This window comes from Linepithema humile, chromosome 1, assembly GCF_040581485.1.
Source record: "Linepithema humile isolate Giens D197 chromosome 1, Lhum_UNIL_v1.0, whole genome shotgun sequence".
Taxonomy (NCBI): Eukaryota; Metazoa; Arthropoda; class Insecta; order Hymenoptera; family Formicidae; genus Linepithema; species Linepithema humile.
The window spans coordinates 41,422,306-41,449,265 of record NC_090128.1 but is presented as its reverse complement, the minus strand read 5'-3'; the positions used below and the strand labels follow the sequence as shown (position 1 = coordinate 41,449,265).

The window sequence follows — 26,960 nt, the reverse complement described above, 5'->3', positions numbered from 1 at the left end:
CGGTCTCTCGAGCTCCTTTGAATTGACAAGATGAACTCGACTATCGAGATGAGCACAATAGCCTCTTGCAGTGACCTCTCGAGTGACTGGTCGAAGAAATATAACCAACGATTTTTTCTCTCTTTATATTTCTCTCTCTCTTTGACGGCTGAATCGATGCACGAAATAATTTAATTAGCTACCTCTTTGGCAACTGCGCCTAGTCCCTTTGAATTATTATCAAAATAAAAAGATCATTTTCAGTCATTTCAATTCACGGTCAATCCACTTTTGATTTTCAAACTAGTAAAAACGCTTCCGTCATATTTCACTCCACAGCGAAAACAGCACGAATAAACAGTATTCGAAAATGTAATTCAGTATTTTATGACGATTCCTCAAGTCAAATATCAATGTGTGTACATCGACGAATAAATTATTGATTAAAATAGATATTCATAAGCATTATCCCCCATAAAATTCAACCGCGCGTTTCCCTTAAGGTAGAATCTTTCGATACTTTATAGATTTACTCACGCCCCCAGATCCTTGTTTACGTGGCCGTAACCATACCTCGCTAAACATTTATCGTCCTCGCGCTCAGATAAAAGCTCGATAACATTATTATTACCATTACGCCATACCCGAGGCGTATCCTATAAGTGCTTCTCGCTCTGGAACATCAAAAGTGCTTTTCAAGATGAGATTGCGCCTGCGTCGGGAAGATCCCATCTCTTCCCTGCATCCGGGATGACCGCGACGCGACCGTAAGTCGATGGGCGCTTAACACGCGGTAATTGAAAACTAAGCATTGTCGCGATACTGCATCGCCGTAATGCCACTCTTCTGCTGCACGTCGAATAATGGTATCGAACTCTTCTCCTTCTACACGATTCATAACATCGCGCTACCTCGCTCGATTTTTCAACGATACCAAAACGGTACAGCCAAGAGGAAGCCCAGAGCATTTTATGAAATTTATGTATCGACGCAAATTAAAGCATTCACGCCGCGAGTCGACTCATAAACTTATCAACGAACGAGATACTTATTGTCAGCGAGAACGTCCCCTTTGAAGTGTTAAGAAAATATTGCGTCGAGTGCGGTTTAAGTTTTCGCGTGATTTACGATGTATTTATAATCGAAAAAAAAAGTGAGATCTTACAAATCGATACCGGGCGGCGCGGCGCGTCTTCCAAGTCTTTCGTCCCGTTCTGTGTTACAGAACGCCGTAGACTCTCCGCTTTTAACTCGAACGTCCTGATCTTTTATACCGCGCGGAACTGGACCCTCGTAAATCGTGAGCAGACCGGCGCGCATTGTATCCGGTGATTTACCGGTGCAAGTCCATTAGTCGTAAACCAATGCTCCTCGCCATTGCTAGATGGCGGATGATAAGACAAACTGCGTTTTCAGCATATAATACACCCCGCCTAAATCCCTCTCGTCTTCCCGTCGGGGTTGTGCGTACCACGATTGCTGTTTCGTAGCAACGGTTCCAGCTTCCCTTTCATCGACACTCAACACCTCTCTCCCTCTTCCCCTCATCGCCACTCTTTCGCCACCTCTCTCTTCCACATGCGCTCTCTCGTCGGAAATGTCTCTTGTATTCGACTAGCCGGAAAACTTCAAACGAAAAAACGATACTATCCAAAAAAAGTGGAAGCAAAAATTGGTAATATCTAGGTGATTCACGAGTAACTGTATTTTTTCTTTTAATTTAACTGCATATATGAATTTATGAAAACTATCGACGATTACGCTTTTGTGATCATTAATTTCACTATTAGCATAAATGAAAATAAAGTATAAATCTTTTCAATTAAATTTTGTGCATTAAAAAACAGTTATATGTAGGTTATGAGAGAGAAGATAAATATCTAATTAAAAGATAATACAATTTGCTCGGTCCTTCATGTCTGCAAAATAAAAGATTTCCTTATAAAGAAGGACGTAACGGCATCGGTTTGAGAAATGGAATACATAATTCATTGCAAGTTCACGACGATTACAAAAAATATAATTTTCGTTATATAATAACATAATATTAATATAATAATAATAACAGCGGGGAAAAAACGATGACGACGATAACGCGACGGCGAAGTTGTTGTCTTAACATACAAGGCGATCAGTAACGGTAATCATTAATCCCGCTAACGGAAACGATGATACGAGAATTTTTCAAGCAAACGAAGCGATAATTGAACCTCTCATCCCTCAGTCGCGCGACGCACAGCGTCGAAAATTTGCAACGCCCCGTTTGTATGCAATCTTCGACACTGCTGCCTGTAATTACTCCCGATAAAAGAGAATTTATCGCTGATTTTAACGATACATCATGATAAATCTTTCGTCAATGGCGAGATTTACGCACATTTTATGTAACGCGCTAAAAAACTGGATTTTTTCCGCTCTGTACGCAAATCTCGCAACAGATGGTTATATATTTTCAGAAGCAGATATATACGCGATACATGAAAAACTCGCAAACAATGTAAACAAACGAATCATGGCAATTTTATTACGATATGTAAATGTCCGTAAAAAATAAATCTTGATGTGCGCAAGTGAAAATATTATATTAAAAAGTTCTAAATTAGTTTTTAACCAACTTTAAAAAGTTTTTTACAGATATAAGATGAAAAAGAAGAATCAGCGGATACACAGAACATCTTGGCATAATGAATATCGGAATACGTGGTATAATTCGCGGCTACACGGATAACAGCGACGAACGGAGTTGCGGTTGGCGCATACATTATGTATCCTTCCTCTCTTCGTATCTCTGTCGATTAATTATGTAATTACAATTGAGTTCAAGGAAGCTATGAATTGCAGATTCGAATAATTCGAAACGAAAAATGTCCGCGAAGGTTAATTCACATCGAGCAAAGAACACTATAATGACACTCTTCATTATTTCAAATGCGGATGCGATAATAGATATCTACTGTGGTCAATAATATGTAATCTGACATATTATTTTTTTAAAACTATTCTCAAGATATTATATTCTTAATTGCACGTTAATATCTCAGTAATTTTCATACACTTTATCAAAAAATAGCATACATAGATTGAATTAATTGAAACACACATACAGCTGTTTTACTACGTTCAGATGACATTAGAATGAAAAATAAATTATACTTGTAATCCAAGAAAGATAAATGTAAACGAGAAACTATTGAACAATTTTTCAGAAGCATTGCATAATGAAATACGCCGAATAATCGAATCATCGATCGACGGATGCAAGTACAGCTGACGTTTCACCGCATCATACATGGCACCGCATGATACATCGCGGGCAACAATGACGAATAGAATCTGATATTCCCAAGTCACCATTATGGTTGCTAAAGAAGCGGCTAAACGATATGAGAAGGAAACGCATTTGCAATGCGGCGGCACGCTTCAAAGCCGCTTCTAGATCATCGTCCTGGCCACGACAAGGAACGAGTGAGCTTTTCAGAATAACGATTTCTATTGAAGAGCGATACGCTCGACCATCGTCCCTTTTAGAATACCCGAAATTTTCGCGTTCGACACCTTCGTCTTTTCGTTTATTGTAACGCATTTTCTCGGTTCTTCATTCAAATCGGATTTTGACACGAGAAATTCGCGATTCCGTCGTCAGTTCGCTGAATGGACGAGACGCGGTACCTGACTAGAAAATTATTTCAAAAGCGAATATAAAAGCTTGACCGTATGAAAATTTTCACGGTAACACTATATTACGGATACGTTCTTAATCAACGAAACGCCTAAAGTGCGCACATCTGCAAAAATAAGTGCCGGAAAATCTTTCACGTTAATTTTCGGGCCTTCTAGATATTTCGTGTAATTTCTATTGACAAGGAAGTCGCACCTCAACCATTGTTTCAAAATCATCGAAATTTACGCGGCGTCGAATTTCTATTATTATACGGGGCATTTTCGGGCGTAGAGCATCTGCCGAGCGCCGCAAAGCTCTACAATCATACCTGTTTTGAAAACAACGACGTGCCCATTTTGTGATCCGATCAGATAGCATTGTACGGTCCCAGATGATTGTAGTCATTACCGTGCCCGCCTGCGTATTAGAATTTGTGCTGGTAGGAGGCAAATTATTCCCGCTTCAGAGAGAGTAAGAGAGAGAGAAAGAGAGAGAGAAAGGGGGAGAAGGAAAGATCCGGTTGCTTTCGGGCATAGTGTATATGTATATGCGCGTGGGCACTCGCTTGTCTATATAAAAAGAAAAAAAACGCGCGTAACGATCGAAAATGAAAAGGTTGTTAGTAACGCCAGTGATTGCTATTGAAAATATCATGATGCTTTCCTAATCACAGTTTTTAAAGTAAAACCGACGGATGCGAAATTTTCTCCATACTTTTCTAGCATTGAAATCGATCGCAACATTAATATTATCCAAACTGCTTCATTCTTAGACAATTCTTTAACATATTTATTTCAACAGTGGCACATTTGCCGCTGCATTGATACGTTAAAAGTGCATTTATCAGAAAGCGGCTACTTTCTAAGCCGAAACGAGATACCGAGGAAGAGCCCGGAAGTCGGCAGAAAGCAAAGCGCGCTTTCTCTCCCTTCTGCCATCTTCCTGTCATTTGAGATTCTTTTGCTCGCGTCCCGAGGTGCTCCTCCCTTCGCGGCACGCTAATAGGCGATCCTGTATCTAACGGGATAGTGGTTGCACGGTTCTCGTCATTTTCTCGAATATCACGAAACTCACGAAAGATGAAGATGCATTCTGTATCGCAAAGGCGGAAAACGCCAGGTTGGGTTACGCAACGCCAGGAACGGTATTTTGCAGTGTACTTGACACACGTACGACACGTTTATTTATGATGAAGCGTGCGTATTCGACGCGCGCTTTATGGGACGCGTGTATAGTGCAGAGAGGCAGCTGCAACATCCCTCACGCCCACACGACACACCCCCCTCAGAAGTTCACGTTGACTGGCACGCGTTGTCAAATTTTTCCTAATACCCTTGTAACGATTTTAGATGAGATTTGTTCCCTCCTGCATTCGGACACACAATAAAAGCGTATCAATCTCCGATCGATCTTGTGGCGATAAAAAGCTCTGAGAGCGGCACGTAGTATTGAATGCGAAACAAATATCTGTCAGTTTTTGGAAACCGCCAAAGTAGCAAATAATATCGAATAAACTCTTACTGATTTTATTTAAATTTACAAAATTTACTAATAACTTTCTAAATTTTAATGATTAAAATCCAAATTAAGAGCGATCGTTTTCCTAGCAATGCGTGAAACTTCGACACCGATGTACTCGCGATGGAGCGCATCTTCGAACGTTCGCGCCGTATTGCCATTTGACGAACATCGAGGCTTATCGCGACCGCGGGTCGTCCATATATAAAAGCCACTTAGATTATGCATGGGTGGGGATTCCCCTGAGTCCGCCTTTCCAGCGAACAACTACCACCGCCGATGCTACTAGCAATACCGGCCACACCATCGTCGACACCGCCGCCTCCATCATCGTCGTGTTCGTCGCCACCGCCGCCGCGGCTACCCCCGGGGGCAATAATCTCGCATGGAGATCCGGCTTAAACGATAGGCCCCGTTTCGAGCGCCGCCCTCGTACGCGAGACTCTTAATTTCCAAGGCAGAACGAGAACGCGGCGCGGCTTCCACGAAAATACTTTACAAGGAGGTCCTCGTCGCCGTTTACGAGACGGGCCACCCGTTGCCGTGTTATTACAAGCGGTTCGAATATTTCCATATCGCGCTAGACGGTTTAATGCCGCGCCATCGGTGGTACCTCTGCCAACCCCCGTAGCTTCCTCGGCTTTTGGGATGGGCGCCGCCATTTCACTGGTGAATCCCAGCCGTTTGTAGCCTCGGACAGTCCTCCTCTTTCGATTTGATATATCGCTCAATTGCTGACAGGCTCGTCGGGAAGCGGAATCTTTCTCTCGTCGTCGCAATTCGGCAGATTAAATTTCGCCTCGCGTGCACGAATGTTTCAACGAATCGAATCGCGCCAGATGCATATCTCGACACGCCACCCGGCCGCTTCTGCGATCATAGACGCAACGGCCTACGCTGAAGAAGCGCCGGGGGAAAGCAAACGGATGCTGAAGGAGACAAAAAAGCAAGTTAGAACGCGCCGAAGAAAAAAAGAAGAAAGGCAGACGCGCGGCCATGATGCCGCCGATATAGCCTCGAGGAATATAAAACGAGCAGAGATATCATCGCGCCGGTGAGTCGGAATAAAACTATAAACCGGAGGAAACAATTACCCTGACTGCCCGGCGGAAGATGCGGCTAATGATAAGTGGTTGGTTGCTCTCTGGAAGGCCTGCGAAGCATAGCCTTTGCCGCGCGTTGTGCCTTTAGTCTCGTCGCTCTCTTTCTCTCCCTCTCTCTCTCTCTCTCTCTCTCTCTCTCTCTCTCTCTCTCTCTTTCTCTCTCTTGTCAGCACTATTTTCACCACGCGGATAAGCTGGAGATAGGAAGCGCGGAGAGCCCCTCCAGGATTTATATCAAACGTGCCACAATACTGTACAATGGCGGGTTTATGTCGGTTAATGCGTACCATACGAATCGATCATATGTATAATTTTGAGTGTCGACGTTTCCATCTACGCTACTTTAATCCAATCGGAGTTACCTCGAAACTTTTTTCGTAATTGCCAACGGAATCAATTTTCGATACTTGGTCGTGCAAAATCACGCAAATTGCGCGACCGATTATCGCGGCACGTCATCAGTTTTTCTCGTTTTTTGCTCCATGTCCGACATTCTCGAGATCATGGACCGTATGATTCTATCGCTCCTTCCTTTCTGTATCGTAATCAGCAATGCGATCTAAAGAGAGAGACGGAGTATCGGTGAAACTACAGCTAAAAATTTGATTAAATCGGCCCTACATCGGCAAAGTCGGGTTTACATTGCGCGTTGGCGTGTATGCAGCTCGCGAGCAAACATTCTTTCAATGGCGCCGACGGTCTTTCGTAATGTTGCAGTTGATTTATGTCAATTATCGAGTGTGGCCATGTAAATTACAATCCCGATGCACGCCGTGCGCATAGCAACACTTTGCAACACACTAAATTCCAAGTAAACGAATCAGATCGCGCGGCTTTAATTCTCGCCTGCTTCGTGTTTCCTTTTTTGCCGATTTCAACCGCGCAAAATCGATCTTCCACGTACGTTCGTTTAAAACGAAACGACAACGATGGGGTGAAATCGTTCGAATCCGGTGAATGCATTTCAATTTCCTCTCTAGACCGCATCCGCGTGTACAACAGCGCTTTGCTTCGAAGAGACTATATAAGATCCTTGCGCGCGCGGTCGCGGTCGTTTTCTTTCGCGTGGCGAAGATCACAGTGTTCACAGAAGGCATCTAATTGCCAACCTCTCGCATCTCGCGCTCCCCCATAAACTTAACGACTGCCTTAACGGTTGGCCCTCCCGGTATGCTAAAGAGCGTTTCTTCGGCTATTTCGCCAAGTACCCTGTTAAAGACTTCGATGGGCCGTTGCGGCTTCCACGCCACGTAAGAGAGAGAGTGCGTCGTGCAAAGCGTCTAGGAAAATGGATCGCCTTCTCTCGCCTATAACGTTCGTATAAACGAAATAATTGCGAATAATTGAGCTTTCTTTATAATCCAGCACGCCCGAGGAAAGCATTTGAATAAAAGAGAAGACTAAAAGTCCTGAAAAATCCGAATCACGCGCAAACTAATGGCTATTACGGGATGGATACAAAGTACGCCGATCGTTTCGCAGAAATCGATCGTATCTTCGCAGTATCGTCACGCGCCCCGGCGGGGTCGAGGAATTTGATTTTCTCGTCGGTTTGCATGATTCTGATTGAAGTGATTGAGAAACGCGAGGAGGGGCGTAAGGGGGAGGGGGAGTGCCGCCGACTGAGGGCCGATGATTGGTAGGACATTAGTGTAATGAGAGTCTTGAGTTAAGGGGTAAAACATGGTAGCGGCTACCGCGCGCCGTGTATCCCGCCATGATTAGAGCCTCGGTGGCGTTTTCGCCGATATCGTGAGTTCGTGAAATCACTCCTGCAATTTTAATCCAGTCCCGGAGAGTCTTCCTTCCAGTCGGTGGGAGAGGGAGAAAGAAATAGAAAAAGAGGAATGCCGCTGAAAGAGATCTCGGCGGGGAACGAGGACAAAGACGGAATATAAAAAGGAGGAATTCGATCGACGCGACGGCCGAGCATTCGATATCACAGATATATATGTGTGCGCGCGCGTATAGACACAATACGACTGATCACGCGGCGAGATTGACAGCGTAGTTTGCTATCGATGTAATTTATGTTCCCGTATAACGACGCGCGCGGTTTTTTTCACTGCGCTTTTGTTCCGTAAACACGGTCGATTTTGGTCCCGCGCGTTGAACTGTTGGGAAATCCTCAGTGATGTCGCGCGCGCGATTGCTATGCGGATATCAGATATTTTCACAAGATGGTCGGATTGCGATAGAAACGATTCGCTGCAGCGTTACACGCTCGGTTACCCGTTTACAGGCGTGCATTGCTGGAAACATGTTAATCGGACGCGTGTTATAAACAAAGTAATTAATATCAATATGAGTACGTTGCTCGATAGTACATTAAATATATGCAAAATTCAAATTTAAAGAAGCATACGATTCAATGAAATCGCGACAATCGACAATTTCAATTATCTCAATCGCAGTTAAAAATAGTCAACACTAATCGCAATACGAAACGCAAAATATCGGTCGGCCGAATCAATATCAAATATTAAAATTCTAAAGGCATTCTCTCACATGTCGCATATGTGTACAAAAAATATTTGATCGCGCCGAGGTTTTCAACGGTCTTTTCTAACGAAATTATATTGAATAATAATAATTCCGTTTGCTTTACTCTTGTATGAAATTATAAAGGCTACTGCGAATCGATCATTTACCCCCCAATCGAAGTTACCGGTTCGAATGTATCTCGGAATGGAATGAAGAAATGCATCAGTTTCATCGGCGCAGAACGGATCGAGATCGTCTCGTTCGTGGGCATTACGTATTCAGTGGCCAGCGCCATTTTGCCTCGACCATTTTTGCCGATCAAATCTTAATTGTTGGCTGGCGGCTGTCTAAGGAGGCGTGGTCACCGGTTGGTTCACTTTCAGCCACGCGATGCACGAACGCATCGGTTTTCTTCCTCTTATTTCTCTTTTTTCTCTCCCACCGCCCCTCGCTCCCTTCGCGTATTCTCGCACGGTGAGAGAGTACGATGCATCGCGACGTTCTCGAGTCGCCTTACGTCTCGGTCGAGTGCAACGGTGTCCGCGCAACACGTATGCTAATCGCATCGAGTTACCAGAGAGCCGTAACTACATGTATAGGCACCGAAGAGTGACTCTCCCACTCCCTATCTTTCTCCGCTGCAAAATACGCGGAATGTTTACAAAACGGGAGAAGTTACAAGCATTCTGAATAAAATATTTCTTGCACAAGTCGTTACGTATACCGAAAACTAACTTTATCCTATATTTTGCAAATTATTTATGAAATTTGCTAAAACAAACTAAATATATCTCGAAAAATATCGAAATGGTGTCACGAAATGAAGTTATGAAACTCATCGGAAGAAGATAACAGCATATTGAGTAACCAAGTAATAAAACCGTCCAAGTGTAACTCATGACAAACGATAATGAATATCCGATCAAGTTGGTACATCGCCGCAATTAATCTTAATGACGTTAAGCGGCAATTATCGATTATCCTGCGACAATCTCCAGGCACTAATATACCGCCACGTAATAAATCTACTCCTACGCTGCGATGTAAATGCCAACTAACTGGTACACGGACAAAGTAGCTGCCGACACTGGCGGCGCGGCGAAAGGCGGAGAATTACGCTCGTGGTCTAGCTCATCGGATTCCTGAATTGCAAAGTGCACTACGCCGCTTAATCAACGGTCGTCAATGTGCTCGCTGCAGTGGAACGGTTACAATTTCATGAGAAAGACGAACATTGCCGTGATGGAAAAGTTGCAAATATTATATTCTTATTATTTTTGTAGTTGAATCATTCAAAGGTATTAATTCTAACGCAACAACTTTCTGTATTCCTAGATATTTTAGGCAAAAAGAAGAAAACATTATATTCAAGAAAAAATCAATTAAAAAAATTAAATAGTTTAACGTTACTGATTATGTTGATTTGTCTTATCTCTTTTAAGAGTAAATTACAAGTGCATAAACGCGATCGCGTAAAAAGGATAACAGTGAATACACAAAACCATTAATGTGAGATGTAAGAATACACACATCAACTTTAATGAACGAAATAACGAAGTATCAATTAATGGCCAAAGAGCTTTAATTATACGCCGTGTAACGTCGAGCAATCATCGAAACGGCAATAATACATCGGAATCGATTTTAATCGGTTCAAGTTATAAATAAGTGCTTTTTCTTGATCTACAAAATATAGTACTTACATGATACATAAATTTACCGATATGTAAGTAAAACAATTATTTATGAGTCAATTAGTAGGTATTATAATATAGTATTGAAATAAATATAAACTTGCAAAACCGCGAATGTTAAAAAGGTATCACGTTGCCGAATTGTTTACAAATTGTTTACATATGGCGAAAAAGGGAATTCATTTTTTTTAGGAGGCAAGGGCGCATCATTCTGTAAAACACTGATTTCGATCCGCGCGCGCGTCCGTCAGATACTATCCAATTAGCGCCAAATTAATATTACCCGCGGTGTAATCAGGCTGGTACGCAAGCAGCAGCGCTGCGCACCGCTGCCAGCCTTCTCTCGGTATAATGACACGTATTACTCTGATTGGCAACAATTGGTAACAATTGACGGGCGGAACCGAGCCTCGAAGGTTCCGCTACTTTGCCCGCGTTGTTTACGACCAGAACTTCGAAACGTTACACCTTAATTGCGTGGCTACATGCTCGAAGAATTATCAAGGCTTCCTTACATCCCTTACACCATTACTTATTACATGTACAGCCGGCTCTAGCACGAAGTTTGCGATACAACTGTATTCCATTTTTCAAAAACTTCACTTGACCGAAAGTATGAGAAATCGCGTCGCGATATCTGCTCGTTAATAGCTTTTTCATTAAACTGTCGCGAGCTTGTATCATGTAAGTCTTGTATAAAAAATAATATCCTTATTACGATATGCTACGTATATAATCGTATATAAATCGTATATAAAGATATATGTATATAGATACAAAAACCAAAGTCGTGCCGTAAAAATAGAAAGTAATAAGATCAACGAGTGTTCAGTGATGAAAAAGAGCGCTTGAAAATTGAATAAATCGACGTGAAGTCGTAACCAGAAACTCTACGACTGATATGAATTAAAGAAAGAAACGTGGAAATTATCGGTATATTACGATATTGTAATAACTTCCCGACGACTCGGATGTACACTAGCGATAGACCATTGGTTATATTACGCGGCCGTAAAACGCGATACTGCTTCTACGTTGCATCTGCTCTTTTACGTTTTGTTCTTTTTTTTACGAGGCAAATGAGAGATCATAGCATGGCCTGTTTCTCTTCTCTCGGTTCTCGACACAACGATCAGGAGATGCGCGTTTCCTCTTTTACATGTCCATATTTGGGACGTCATACAGCGTCGGTCGGAAAAAACAACGATTAACGTATTAGAATATTGTGTATAACGTATAAGAATATTGTGCTTTGCGCAAGCATTGAGACGAAAAAAGGATTTTTACACATGATAATATATATTTTAAATAAATATCTTAATTACGGACTATTGCAATATTGTTAAAACATTTTTAGGCATGATATTTATACGTGTAGAAAAAAGTTATGTTATAAAGACATTCTAATATAAAAATTATCTTCAGAATAAATTAAAACGGTTTTATGTACGTATAACGCATAAAATCACGTTATTCGAATTGACTTTCTGTTCTTGATAATTTTAACTTTCTGTAACATGTATCATGTACTTCTAAAATGTTTTTTCAATTTTTATTGAAAATATTAATATGTTAACTAATAATAATGCTTGGATATTTATTTAACCGTAGGATTACTCGCGAGCAATTTGTTATTTGATCTATTCAAAACAATTTTAATTGCAGTGAAAAATGTATGTGATAATTAGCAGTTATCATTTATTATGCAGAAACTGCTTATTTATTTTTCATCTGCATTTTCCTTGCTCATGTTTGAGAAAATGCAAATAGAGCGTATGCGACGCTTCTACTATAAACTATTCGTTTTACGGTTAATCGTCGGCGTTATTGAATACCCTCTTGGTAACAGTTTAACATGAGCATTTTACCGGCGCCATTGTTATAAATATTCAGTTAATATCACATCCCTAGAGACCAATTTATCAATGTGCAATACATTACGTAATCCGTAGCTCATGCGATGCACAAATAAAAAAATAAATCGTAGTGTCAAGTTTTCATAATCTAACATAATTCGACAATTTGAAATACTATCAGCCTGATTATTATATTCTACTTGTTTCTATGTAAATTTTGTCAACTTTATGAATCGCATTCATAAAACAATATAATGCCCCCTGAAATTATTTTTGCATTTTTGCAGAAAGTCATTTCCACTTTTGTATTTTCATATAAATATGTTAAATTCGTTAGGATGAAAACATTGAAGCAATATTTTTTCTTTTTTGAGAATGTTGACGATGAGAAAACATTGTTTCAAAAATATAAATTGGTATTATTGTAAAGAATCACAATTATGTACAAATATAAATGTTTTTGATTTTTAGATACGAAAATGCCAGATTTGAACGAATTAAATCATGTGTATTGCAGCTTCCGAGAGTAAATAATTGAACTGCAGTTTATCATAAACCCTACGAGATCTTCATTAAATAATCGTTTATATATTTATTATAGAGTTGCGCATAGGGGTACCGTCTCTCTTATTTTCCGTACCCTGTTATTCGAACACGTATTTACGAGCCGCCTTCCACATTTCTTCTAGCAATAAAAGCATGCAGTGCACTCGCAAGTGCTCTGACATGAAATATACCTCTCGCAAAATGTTAGTCTACTACAATTCACCCGCAAGTAAATAAAAGCCACGGAAGGTGTATGGTATTTGCACAAGCACCTGATGTTTTCTTCTGTACTGCGAGCTTGTTCATTACGTCTCAACGAACGCGAGCTTACTTTTTATTAGATTAAGATACTCACTAGAGAAATGATTAAGCCTTGCACTGCCTTAAATTAGCTTATGCACGCGAAGGAGAGTACATTCTTTCTGCGTAGTAATGTTCCAATAACGTGCACATTATATCTGAAGCACCAGTAATGTTTCGCGCAGTTAAAATCTATTATTACATACATTTTGTGTCTTTAAATAATAACATAACGTCTCAAGAGATTTCAAATAACATATTTCTTATTCATTTGCATTTATATTTCGTCGGAGATAAACTTCTATGTATAAAGTATACATTTTCTTTGCGTGTTTATGCTCAATTTCCAAATGTTTCCAGCTAAATATTGCGTTGTTGGCAAGTGCTATCAGAAAAGAATACAAATTATCAAATATTAATCGAACGTACTCGTTTTCGATTGCATACTATTTTCGCGGATCGCATTTGGCGTAATATCTATCAATACCTACTCATTCACGTGATGTACGATATTGTTTCATTTATTTTATTACATATCATATTAATCTCAGCCCACATAATGCATATAATCAGAAACTTATTACTCCGCGAGTGCGGGCGAGCAGGCGGAAAGAGCATTCATCCCTTCGCTCCGCTCCGCTCTCGCCGTCGCTTTCGCATATTAACGATATTGTAATTTGGAGACCGCAAACCCCCTGACGTCACCGGTACATCGAAGCATCTTGCCGGCGCGCAACCTATCTCTATACCCCCCTTCCCGCCCTTCTCCCACCTCGTGGACCGATCTCGATCAAAAGGGTATTAGCGGCCAACGAATTATAGGAATTTCGGCAAATTAGATATTGGGCGAATTGAAGGATTGCGTTACTAATTCTACCGAAACACCGATGCACCGATCCTTATGGCAAGATTTATTCAACTGAAGTCCGCTGTCACGCGGCGAGATCGCGAACGATCGTGTATCTTTAAAGATACGATGTAGAATTCACACGCGCGATTCACACATATGCACAATTTATACGCAATGTTTTTTCGTAACAATTGAAGCCCAGAAACGCGACCTTCCGAATGTGAAAACTCGACAAAATTTGTCGTTCACGAAGCTCACAGAATTCTTGGTTTCAAATGGAACACTTTCTGGCTCTCTTAAATATAAGAAAATAAGAAATCAACCGCACATTGAAATAATCGTTACGAATAGTCGCGCCCTGCCCTTTCCTTGTCCGATCTCACGGCGCGGCATGGCGCATGGCGCCGGCGATCCAACCGTCGCGGCTACACATGTGGCCTTCTATTTTGCTCCATGCCAATCTTAATATTATCCTTCGAATTATGGCCCTAATGTTATCCGACGCGATACGCATTCCCACTACACGTACAAGCCATCGACTCTAATGATCGAACAAGAAATTCGGAGCGGTTTCCTCGCCGGACGTTTCAAACTATAATATCAGGATACCATCTGGACTATTTTGCAACTTTCAGCAAACAAGATGATTATTTATAATTCTCATTACGCTTATGCAATTTATCCTATTACGTTCGCGCATGTACGAAATAAATAATATGCTGCCGGATTTTTTTTTTACAAAGCATTTTCTACTTTTTGCAGACTACGAGCGGCTTTTAATGATTATTGTAATAATTCTTGTAATAATTCAACTTGACTTCAAACATGCTACGTGCGAATATTTCGCAGTGTCGAATAGTTCCGCCGTCCGTCGCGAACATGAGACATTGTCACGAGATTTCACCGTCGTAAATCTTCGATGCTATATCGACGCAATGGAATGGCGCAAATAATATTCGCCCCGTTGGCTAGAATACATTCATATATCGCGGCACGTATCGTGTCGCTCGTAGCCTGTCCTGGCAGGAAACGGCTGGATATACACGGCATAACTTGTAGCCGTGTCGTGATAGCGACACTTCATAAACATGGACTGACGTCATGTCGCGGCAGTACCGACGCGAAAAGCCCTTTACATCGTCGATTGTTATCCGTCCGCGCTGATAAACATCGACATTGGACGTTCATTGTGTTTACGATTTATTCGCATAATAATGCAGAGAATAAGAAGCTCACGCTGGATTTCTAACTTTTACTTCAACGCAAATTTTCAAATATTTAATTTATGTCTATCATAAAACAATATTAATAATATTGTTAATATAACGACATTAATAATATCAATAATTAAAATAAAATATGATTTATAAAATGTTATGTTTTAATTGATTATATAATAGCAAATTATGATGACTCATAATATAAACGTACGATGACAACGAACAAGTGCTTGTGCCAATACACGATTGCAGACGCAATGTATTTATAATGGAACAATATAAAATCAAACAGATATCATAAATGAATTCACTCACCACTCTGCGCCGCTGATCCCGTTAATCCAACGAATTCTGCAAAAGACAAGAACGTTGATTCCGCCACATTAATTCCGCTTTATTGATTCCAAGCTTTATTGATTCCAGGTTTTATTGATTTTAGGAATCCTGTGAAAAATATAAATTATTAAAGTAATGACTTTGATAACCTTACAGTTTACACAAAAGAGAAGATTACTTTTCCATCCAAATATTATAAATTCTACTATCGCGTAATTTAACATATTTAAAAGGTTTTTATATAATAATTAATCTTTCAAGCGATAAAGTAAGAAAAATTGCCTTGCTTGACTATTATAGTGTTTCTTATTACGTCTATACTGCCAAGATTTTCGACCACATACACATACGCATATAAACGCACATATATATTTATGCAATACGATATATTCATTCTAAAACCGAAAAATATATAATATATATGTTCTCTCACTCACCAATATTCTTCGTAGATGCCGATTTTCGATTCATGCTGTGCCAGGTCAGCCCAAAAAGAAATTCTGTGAAAAGAATTGAAAAGTAATTCTGATAACCTTACAATTCGCATAAGATTGCCGCGATTCGATTTATCCAAGTATTATCTTCGTATCTCGTGATATATCTTAACTAGAAATGCGTAATACGAAAGTTTTCATGTACTAACTAATTCGCCGAACAATATAATTCAATATTCGATAGAAGAGATGTAATTGATTCAATAAACTAGCTGAATTGAAGCCAAATATTCGGATGTAACAGAATAATTTAAACGATAACGTAATTACATATTTTTTGCATTGGGTGGCGCCACGATTGATTATTAGTGCTTTTTATTATGGCTAGACTGCAAAGATTTTCAATCACACATATATTTATGCAGTACGATAAGATTCATTCTAAAACCGGCAAATATATAATGCATATGTTTTTTCACTTACCAGTATCTTTCACGAATGTCGATTTTCAACCCACGCTGTACCAGGTCAATCCAAAAAGAAATTCTGCGAAAAAGTTGAAAAATAATACTAATAACCTTACAATTCGCATGAACTTGCCGCGATTCGATTTATCCAAGTATTATCTTTGCGTCTCTCTTGATACATCTTAACCAGAAATACGTAATACAAATGTTTTTATATACTAATTAACTCACCGAATGATATAATTCAACATTCGACAGCAAAGAGACGCAGTTGATTCGATGAACTAGCTGATCCAAATATTCGGTTACAACAGAATAATTTAAACGATAATGTAATTACTTATTTTTGCATGGATGGCGCCACGATTGATTATTAGTGTTTTCCATTATGGCTAGACTGTAAAGTTTTCGATCACACAAATACATACACATGCATACACACATTCATTTATGCAACGTCATAAGATTCATTCTAAAGCCGGTAAATATATAATGTTCTCTCGCTCACCAATATCTTTCGCGGATGCCGATTCTCAATCATGATGTATCAGGCCCACTTCACCGAATGATACAATTCAATTTGACCCATAACGGACGCGGTCGGTGTGACATCTAGTCACTTCAAAAGTTTGTTTGCAGTGGTTGCAACTGAATAACTTAATAATGTACATTACATATTTTTGCACGGCGCCACGATTGATTATTGGTGTTTTCTATTATAACTAGACTGCAAATTTTCGGCCACACACACACACCCATATGCACACGTACATATATTTAATGCATTAAAATTTATTCTAAAATTGATTTGTATATAATGTAGATGTTCTTTTCCTCACCAATATACTTTGTGAATGATGATTTTCGATTCATGCCAGGTCAATCTGAGAAGAAAATCTGCGAAAAAAGAATTGAAAAATCATATTAATAACCTTACAATTCGTACGAGATTGCCGCGCTTCGATTATCACAAATGTTACTATCACATCTTGATCGGAAATGCATAATACAAAAGTTTTCATGTACTAATTGTAAGTAATTCGAAAATGTATTAATTGGATTGAACAAAATAATACAAACAATAATTCAAACTCACCATCGGAAAGGGGCGCGATCGACATAAACTGGTCTGTTCTAATACTCGATTATACTAATAATGAGTAATTAAGTGACAATGTTCATGACAATGTTCACTGCATGTTTTTAGGCTTGATTTGATTGATCATATGTTAATTTTTCTAATTGCAGGAATTGTGCAAAGTTTTAGGATTAATGTAATCTTATTCGATCCAATGTTTAATTAAGTACTATTTTGTTCAACGAAGACGCTGCAATATTCATATTTACAAATATGTAAATAAATAATTCTGCGAGATATGCATGTATAGCCATTGGCACTCCTGCGAAGCTATGTTATCGGCGGAGCGTTCGCGCGGTACACAGCGAATAAATAAAAATGCTGCACTCTTGCTGCACTCTACGGATGGCCGGTCGGATCTGTGACGTCGTTTACGTGCCGTGTTCCTGTTGTGTGTTCGACACGTTGCACATCGATATTCATATTGCGAGTGCATAACCCAGACGTACAAGGTATTTTTCCAAGGACTGCGGTGCATGCTACTTGTGGAACGAGTGCGAAACGTATTATTTTGATTTGCGGACAAGTCGAGAAAGAATGTATATGCGAGAGAGAAAGAGAAAGAAAGAGGTTACAGACATTATCAAGTGTAATGAGCTATGTGCGTCAAGCTCAACGCAGTGCGACGATAATCCACAATGGATATGGATATAACATTCGTAAGTCGTAAAAATCTATCCGCGAAAATAAGTCCCGGCAAAGAATTGCTCCCGGTAGTGAGGTAAGGTTAAGTTTTATAGTGCAGCTCGGACAACTGCTTTATCCACCGGCCGTCATGTGGCAGCACCATTTGACGGCGCCGGTTATAACAGTACCTAACCTTCGACGATGCAGCACTTCCATGCAAATGTAAATATAAATATTTTTTGTTTAAAAAAACTTGGAAGAAGAAAGTATAGGCAAAAACCCGATCGAATAAAATCTGAAGATTGTAAGATATTTAGTTTAATTTTTTGAAATAATTTTGATTTGTAAAATCTTGCGAAACACGATTATAAATACTAGTGCAAAAATGCTCGGTTTGATTTTTCACATGTCAACAGGGACTCGTTGAGGACTTTTATTTCGCAGATTTTTTGCGATTAACAGTAGCCCCGAGGCCTCAGGTTTAATCTCGATCAGAGCGGCGCGGTGCGCTTCTGAGATCATCCATTAACCATGCGTCTAGCGATCTGCGAAGAGTGAGACGACGTCGTAAAAGGGGAGGGACGGTCACGCCGCGGCGCCAAGACGGCTCTCGGTTCTCGAGGTAGCATCGCGAACGGAACGCTTCTCCGAGAGATGCTCCTCCATTATCGTAATTTGCAAATTTCCTCAGGACCGCGATGAAAAACGACGAGAAGCGCCGTGGTTTCACGTTAAAACGTGCGAGTGCGGTGAACAGGCACGGAAAGAAAAAAAGAGAGGAGGAGGAAGAGGACCGCTAGGAGGTGAAAAGAAAGGAGGATGGCGAAGCGCGTGGAGAGAGGAGAAACAGGAACCGCGAAGACGGTGGCGGATTGGCGGCCTCGGGCGCGGTTGCGGATTCTCGGCGTGATGCCGGTGATTCGCGGCTTCGGTGCCCAGTAATCCTGGGTCTTCGTCCGGTCGGATTCCTCCTCCCGCGCAGCCCTCTCTCGGTCTTTGATACAGTGCGGCGGCGGCGGCGGCGGCGGCGGCGGCGGCGGCGGCGGCGGTGGCGGCGACGACGAAGACGAAGACGATGACGACGATGACGACGGCGGCTCCGGTCGTATGCCGGCGAGACAGGGGGCTCAATCTCGCGGTAAATACAGCAATCGCTCGCGATGTGCCGTCTGCATTAATATAATTAGTTACCGCGAGCGACTGGGGAGAGCAATGCCGGGGAGCGGATTCTCTGGCACGCCGTGCTCTGGGCGGTGCACGCACACAAAATATCGCAGCTGCGTTTAAGTATTTCGGGGGATGCGTGTATCGGGACGTGTGCCTCGGGCAACGTACGTCTCATCTACGGCGACGGCCGTTAGCTGATTATGCTATCTTTATACTATATTCGCGCGCTGCGCTCGTTCCACATTGTCTTCTTTTCTTTTTATTTGTGAATAAAATTCAGATACACTCGATATATTAACGCAACATCTTATTTTTTCTAGCTCTATCGTCTTTCATGGCTCCAAAAAAACCCGAGGAACCCGAGCGGAAGCCGCTCATCGGTCGCGTTGGTACTAATTTAAAAATGGGCATAGTCGGGATACCAAACGTAGGGAAATCAACTTTCTTCAATGTTCTCACCAAGAGTCAAGCGGCGGCCGAGAATTTTCCTTTCTGCACCATTGATCCAAATGAAAATAAGTATATTTTGATATATAAACATATAAATTTTATCAGAATTTAAATATTCCTGATTGCTCGTCTTCTATTATTATATTTTTAATTTACTATAATTAGGCGGCATTTAATTAATTATTCGAATTTTATTTTACTGATATCAATTAATCAAACTATCGATTCTAAACTGCACGTAAACTTTTATTATTATACAATAATAAAGTAATAATAGTCGCCGTGTATGTAATATAAACAATTTCAGTCTCGTTTATTTAATCTCGCTTGGTTGTAGAGGAACGAAATATCGAATAGAAACGGTGTAATCGTTATTGCATTTCTTCCGATTTTTTTTTATAAAAATGAAAGATAAAAAAAGAATCTTTCTAATTGACTCAATAAATTGTTAATCGCTTTTATATTATCGAGAATGTAAAGCTATTCCATTTTCTTTTCCAGCACGTCGCGTTCCGGTGCCCGACCAAAGGTTCGACTATCTCTGCGAATACTTTAAGCCAGCTAGGTAAGAAACACGCCGCAACGAACATTTCTAAAATACATTGACGTAGCGGGTAAATGTATATAGCGGAATAAAAGCATATAGTACCGCCTAAAGATGCACCCTTGTGAAGGGAAACGAGTCGGAATAACCGGGGACATTTCCATACTTCTTCGCTTTTATTCTCGGAGAAAAGAGGAGGAAGGGGGGGGGGGGGAAAGGGGGCAAGGGAACGATCTGCAATGCAGATTGAACTAAATTCGTCTACGAAACGCAAAGTTCCTATTCGTCGAAACTACACATTCTTTATTCATGTTAGCACGTGATGCAGCATTTTTACATTGCGAATAACATCAACAGCAGATTTTCAAATGAAACAATCGGCAAACAATGTGCAACAAATGATGAATCTATAGATAGCACTTGGAGAATAATATAACATTGAACGAGAAACGTATCAATATTTGATTACGATCGTTCAATCGCGTTTAACGCGTTAGTGCGTGCGAGAGCGTGACTCGTGAGCGTTAGTTTGAGTTGAACAGTTAATAAAACTCTACTTTGCCGCTCAGCATTATACGCGAATAGTCAAATGCAAATCGTGCTTGTCTTGCGCCAGATTCGACGGCAATCGAAGCATTGAAAATGCGAAGCAGCGTCGATCAAAGAGTGGCCGATTCATCCGTGCCTCTTGGTCGCCCTATTATCGTTGCGCTCTCGTCGTCTATGTGTCGGGCCGACCCCGACTACCGGGCACGTGTCGGATGATTCGACGATCCGTGATGAAAGCTAACTAATACACCGCCCCTCTCCCTTTCTGCCGCCGCCGGGTAGTCCACTTTCACCGACGCCTCCCTTCAAAGGCTAATTGTTTAATGAGCCCACTGACATTAGCATTTAAATACACCTCGTTGTCATCGTCATCCCCCGTTTCCATTCTGTCGGTGCGTGCACACACACACACACATCACGTGCCTTCGACCTTTAATCGCAATCATCAGTGACCTTCGTTATAAAGGAATAAATGTGAAAAGCGCTTCTATTTCCGAAATAATAATGACTGCGTACGTTTGCACTAGTAAATCGATTCAAACTACATGAAATATCGATTGTTAGCATTTGTCAGACTTATTTGTAATTAGAAATTTTTGGATTTTTAGTAAAGTTCCGGCTTTCCTGCACATAATGGACATCGCTGGGCTGGTGAAAGGCGCCGCCGAGGGGCAAGGCTTAGGAAACAATTTTCTCTCGCACATCGGAGCTTGTGATGGCATATTTCATCTCTGTCGTGAGTGTACTATTGAATATGTTCGTCACTCGTTCAATATTTATGTTATTTATTTTCTGTTAATTTCTTTTTAATAATGTTTGCAACGACGTGCATTGCACCCACGAGTAAATAGATAAATCGCAGAGAGAAGCGCATTTTCATGGAACCACTTCGCGCGTGGAATCACGATAAGAGCGATTACGGCGAGTTAGAGGGAGAAATTTTCGTTGATGAAATCGGAAGATTAGTTTCGAACTATATTTACTTCGCGCCCGTTGAACGTGTAATCGAGGATGCGAATTTATTTTTACGAGTACACGAGCGTGTATTTTTTTTATATTACGAGCACACATTATTACTGTCCTTAACTATCTTCCTAGAAGCACATTACATTACATTGTTAGTCTACTGAATAATTTACATCGACTATGTTGCGCTTGTTTCTCAACAGAAACATCTATACATTTCAAATAAATAAAGGATAAATTTGTTGCATAAGTTAAAAAAATCTTTTACGCAATTTGCATTCAATGATTAATGAACATTTAATATGAGCTTTTAGTTATGCTAGATACTATCTATCGCAGTCAACTAGATTATGAATATTGCCACAAGTAACGCAGGAATTCACTTTGTGAATTCGAAGGAAGTCATTAATAAAATCAACAGCACACGGCATTTCTTGCGTCCGCAGGGGTCGTGAGGACGTTAACCCGCATACTTTACGTCGCTATAATGTAACACATAGTTATTCACCAAACGGCTACTGATTCGTCAGAGAGAACGATCGTTAGGAGGTATATATTACATTCGTACTGAGAATAACATTTCGAAGTAATTTTGCCGGTTAATACATCTTGGCAGACCGCCGACAGGTGGTAATTTTTTCAATTAAACCAACCCGGCAATCTTCGCGTGGCGGTGGCGGCGGCGGCGGCGGCGGCGGCGGCTCGCTTAAATAATTGACATGCGAGCTTCGCATTGAAGCGAGTGCTACGAACACCGCAGCTCCAATATGTGCTTTGCGCTTTCTCGCTTTGCGCACAAAACTAATTTACTCGCGCTTTATCAGGTGCCTTTGAAGACGATGACGTTACCCACGTGGAAGGCGACGTAAATCCCGTGAGAGATCTCGATATTATCAGCGAGGAGCTGCGATTGAAGGATGTAGAATTCTTGAACACGCATCTTGAGAAACTCGAAAAGCTTGTAATTCGCGGTAATGATAAGAAGCTGAAACCTGAATACGTGAGTATTTCATTACTAGTTTTTAATTAAATCATTTCTTCAACAAGAAAAAGAATCAGTTTTATCAAGATATATTTTCAGTTATTAGGAGAATGTTTTATTTTGTGAAAATTATTTTTTATATACATGTTTCTTTGTTATTTGAAAGTATTTCCAGCATTCTTACTTAAAAAGTTTATCACGTACGCTATTATCGGCACGATGTAACCACTGACTTTTCCCTATATGTACAGTGACACATTGATTACCCTGAATTATCGCGATAATTTTACACGAAAATGCGAACGTTTCAAGAATGACTATTCCTAACGGCGATAACGTTCAATCGACCTATTTTCATTGATGCATAAACATGCGCTTACGCACTTCCTGCAAACAAACACAATATCGCGCGCAAAGCTTAAATCGCTCGATTCGCATTCGATTGTTTATCTTTTTATGGATAAATAGCTTCGTTAATTATCTGTCGTAATTTATACGCATTCTACAATGTCACACAATGTTTACTTGGTATTTTTGATTATTTAAAGACCAATATTCTGATCACTTTATTTTCAATCATTTCATTGAATTGTTCTTCATCGAAAATCTGAAGAATTTCTTTGCGCTCTTCCTCTTCGCTCGATGTCTCATACGCAAAACATGAATGCCAAATACAATTGCAGCCCCCTTTGCAAACCAGCTACGAAATTACCGAGAAAATTAAGAGAACGCGGGCGAAGCAAAGGCTTCCTGGAACGAGTCGATCGTTGGATTACCCTCCTTCCGCGGATTGACCCACGGCAATTACCGATCTTCCCCTCATTCTCGACTTTGCAATTTGGCAAAAGTTTTCGAGAATTTAAAGCTACTTTTTTTCATTTTTTCTTCTCTCTTTCCCTTCCTCCTCCTCTCATTCTCTAGCAGCAAACCTAATGGGACCGCGCGCTTAGTTAGCCAGTAGAATTCTTTAATCATGATTCTATCTTGAAATTATCCAAATGTCTGATGAAATCGATCAATAACAAATGGCAACGTTACGATTGATTGCTGTGGAATAAAGCTACGCAACAAGAGTATTTTCTAAGAGAATAAAAAAATTTTCAATTTGTATTTCGCAGGATACACTTCTAAAAGTAAAAAGCGTTCTAGTGGACGACGTAAAACACATAAGGTTTGCCGACTGGAGTGCCAATGATGTAAGTTTAAAAATTTTATCTTTATATGTATACTTTGTGTTTCATCATTTATTAAAAGACTTTTTTCCTAACGTTACATTTCATAAACTTTCAGATTGAAGTACTCAACAAATATTTATTCCTTACATCGAAACCAATTATCTATTTGGTTAATCTGTCGGAAAAGGATTATATACGGAAAAAGAATAAGTGGTACGCAATTTAAATAATGATGAAACAAGTATTCTTAATCAATATTATGCTCTATGAGTCTCATATGTTTTTCTTTAATCTTTTCTAAACAGGTTAATTAAAATAAAAGAATGGGTTGACAAAAACGATGCAGGAGCAGTGTTAATCCCTTTCAGCGGCATTTTCGAAAACAAGATCTTCGACATGGACGAGACGGATCGCTCAAAATATTTCGAGGAACAGAAAGTCACCAGGTTAATATCAGCTTCGGTATAGTATAACGATTACTTTTACGCCCTAAATGCTTGCGGCTTTTGTCGCGCACTCAAATAAGAGGGTTCAACGTTATCGCCACTTTAAACTCGGAGAAATTTGGTAGTACGGCATATATCGCTTGGTGTCAGCGACGGAGCGCCACAAGATTGCAGAGAAAAAAGGTTGTAAACGTTCATAAAATCTGGCGAATGCGTCTCTTTTGGCCAAGTTCGGGTTCCCACATTTAACTATGCATCGAGTTATTCTCTAACGGTAATAATAATGGTGGGTCCGACCGGCGTCTAGACTCCGTCCCACTCTCACCACGTGGAACGGTTAATAAAAACCATGGCTGCTTCGACGCGGCGCATTATATTTTTACGAACGGCTATTCAAATTCTTGCAAAATTGCATAAAAACCCCTCCCTCCCCTTGCGGGCACGCTAGCATAATCGGGGAGGTGGGTGGAGCGAACAGTAATCGACGAAGGTTCGGTAATTCGATTGCTTAGTGGGTCATTCGTACCCTACGGCATAGGTGCGCTGCACGTGGTATGAATTTTCGCAACAACTTACGCATATGATTTCTCTTTTTCTGGATTATAATATAATTGGAATTATTATTTTGTAAACTACATCTCTCTTAATTAATCAAGTCAGTTGAGACATAATAATTTTGATTTAAAAGGAATAGGTAGAAAGAGAGATATATATATTTGGTATTTCCGGCATTTACGTTCGGCTAGATTCTTGTGGCGAATCAAGCAGTCTATGATCGGAGAGACTATGATATCCAAGTTCGCCTAATAATTAGGCAACACAAATGAAGGGACGAAAGATACTGTGATTTTATTTCGAAACCGCAGATAACTGAGGCGCCGAGGAATAGGTCCGCGTCAGAGTCGGAATGATAAAATTGCGGTATTAAGTCGTTCAGCTTTATGTGTATTCTCTGAACTCTTGGACGGGCCTACCGCACATTGGACGGCTCCACTTGTGTGCTAACCTGTCATTAGACGATATTTGGACCGAGACAATCTCATTCTACAATGCGGCGCTCGGACACCTTTCGTTTTGACGCATTTTATTTGTGACTTGCAAACGTGAAAATACATTTTTGTGCTTAATCATAAATAGTTTATTGTTTCAATAAGAAAGTACGTTGAATTATTTTTCCTCCATATCTTTTTTTTTTTTTTTTTTTGTTTCAGTGCACTTGATAAGATTATTGTACAAGGATACAAGGCATTACAGTTACAATACTTTTTCACTGCTGGTCATGATGAAGTTAAGGCGTGGACAATTCAGGTAAGCACAAATTTTTAATATAAAAAAATTACATATTAAATTATAATATCGATAAAATTTTACATTAATAGAAATTTATGAAAATGTAGAATTTTAATTGGATAAAATTAATATTAAAAACTAGTATTACACATTATTATTCTTCTTTTTCTTTTATCATGGAAAAACTAAATAATATTATAAATTTAATTTTTTATTTATTTTAATAATAGATGTAAAAAATTTGTTACTTATTTTATACAGAAAGGCACGAAAGCACCTCAAGCTGCTGGAAAGATACACACGGATTTCGAAAAAGGATTTATTATGGCGGAAGTAATGAAATACGAAGATTTCAAGAATGAAGGCTCGGAAGGCGCAGTGAAGGTATTCAAAATCATTTCCGTATTATGTTTTCTTCATTTATTTACTTATTACTTTTTATTTTATTGCCAGGCTGCCGGCAAGTATAGACAGCAAGGACGTAATTACGTAGTTGAGGATGGCGATATTATCTTCTTCAAGTTCAACGCAGGAGCCGGGTTAAAAGACGCGAAAAAGAAGTGATGGCACGCGTTTCTCATGTTGTTGCTTGTCTACCTGTACATCAACATGATCCTACTATCTTGCTGCACGCATCGCCGACGCGTCAATCAATCCAATTCGCTTTCTCCCTGACTTTCATTCACAATAAACAAGTATACATTTGCAAAAGTGCAGTTAATGGTCACGATATTGACAATTATTTTTATATTCTATAGAGAATTAATCGTGCTCATAAGATAGATACTTGCATGACGTTTTATCTGAATAAATAAAAATTCTTTTTGTTTAGAATTACGCGCAGAAACAACGTACTCAATGGCACGGTATAATGTCCCTTTTATAGCAAACAATGATATCAATGTAGTGGCAATCGAAACAAGCTGCATTTTCGCTTTTCTTATTGTGTGTACATAAACAGCAGATCTCCTGAGTTGCATTTTTCGCTAGGAAAATGGACGAATTTGAAAGGAAAGGAAAGAAAACGACAAACACGTAACGCATTTCTTTGTACTTTTCTGTATTTATTCGACAAATATTAAATTAGATTGATATATGAAAATTGTAATAACTTTGTAATTTACAAGTTTACAAGCGCCATGACAACTACTCTACTGATGAGACAGTGTACCACACCG

General features: G+C 39.9%; 2 protein-coding genes across 10 annotated transcripts in view; one reads left to right on the top strand and one right to left on the bottom strand.

Annotated features, from left to right (window-relative positions):
* The window catches only part of LOC105672946 (uncharacterized), a 137,955-nt gene extending 120,804 nt beyond the window's left edge, over positions 1–17,151 (bottom strand). For 2 of the 5 annotated variants that reach the window (XM_067351744.1, XM_067351739.1), the window contains exons 1-5: positions 16,957–17,151; positions 16,680–16,845; positions 16,465–16,527; positions 15,985–16,047; positions 15,527–15,655 (exon numbers count right to left, since the gene is read on the bottom strand). The gene's annotated coding sequence lies outside the window, so the exon portion shown is untranslated. Of the gene's footprint in view, positions 1–15,526; positions 15,656–15,984; positions 16,048–16,464; positions 16,528–16,679; positions 16,907–16,956 lie in introns of those variants that run through there. The other 3 variants (XM_067351753.1, XM_067351749.1, XM_067351741.1) reach the window with 3 other exon arrangements.
* A 736-nt stretch (positions 17,152–17,887) lies between these two features.
* On the top strand, positions 17,888–26,884 carry LOC105672805 (obg-like ATPase 1). Of its 5 annotated transcripts, none has more exons than XR_001100876.2 (12): positions 18,082–19,351; positions 19,701–19,895; positions 20,335–20,395; positions 21,532–21,659; positions 22,714–22,889; positions 23,990–24,067; positions 24,162–24,259; positions 24,352–24,492; positions 25,704–25,800; positions 26,044–26,166; positions 26,236–26,477; positions 26,615–26,884. XR_001100876.2 is itself a non-coding variant. In XM_067351474.1 (12 exons), exons 2-12 carry the CDS (start codon positions 19,321–19,323, stop codon positions 26,344–26,346), a joined length of 1,239 nt encoding a protein of 412 aa, XP_067207575.1. In that variant the 5' UTR covers positions 18,082–18,835; positions 18,905–19,320; the 3' UTR covers positions 26,347–26,884. The 5 variants fall into 5 exon arrangements, 4 of the variants coding, with proteins under 4 accessions (XP_012223411.1, XP_067207575.1, XP_012223399.2 ...); XM_067351474.1 differs by having other exon boundaries at positions 18,082–18,835; positions 18,905–19,351; positions 26,236–26,884; XM_012367988.2 differs by lacking the exon at positions 18,082–19,351 and adding an exon at positions 17,888–18,038 and having other exon boundaries at positions 26,236–26,884.
* Positions 26,885–26,960: the final 76 nt, after the last annotated feature.

Excerpts from the sequence above, each read along its gene's own strand:
- LOC105672805 (XM_067351474.1), top strand. The coding sequence starts at position 19,321 with ATGCCGGCGAGACAGGGGGCTCAATCTCGCG. Across the intron at positions 19,352-19,700 it reads ACAGGGGGCTCAATCTCGCG|CTCTATCGTCTTTCATGGCT; the intron begins GTAAATACAGCA and ends TATTTTTTCTAG. Across the intron at positions 20,396-21,531 it reads GAATACTTTAAGCCAGCTAG|TAAAGTTCCGGCTTTCCTGC; the intron begins GTAAGAAACACG and ends TTGGATTTTTAG.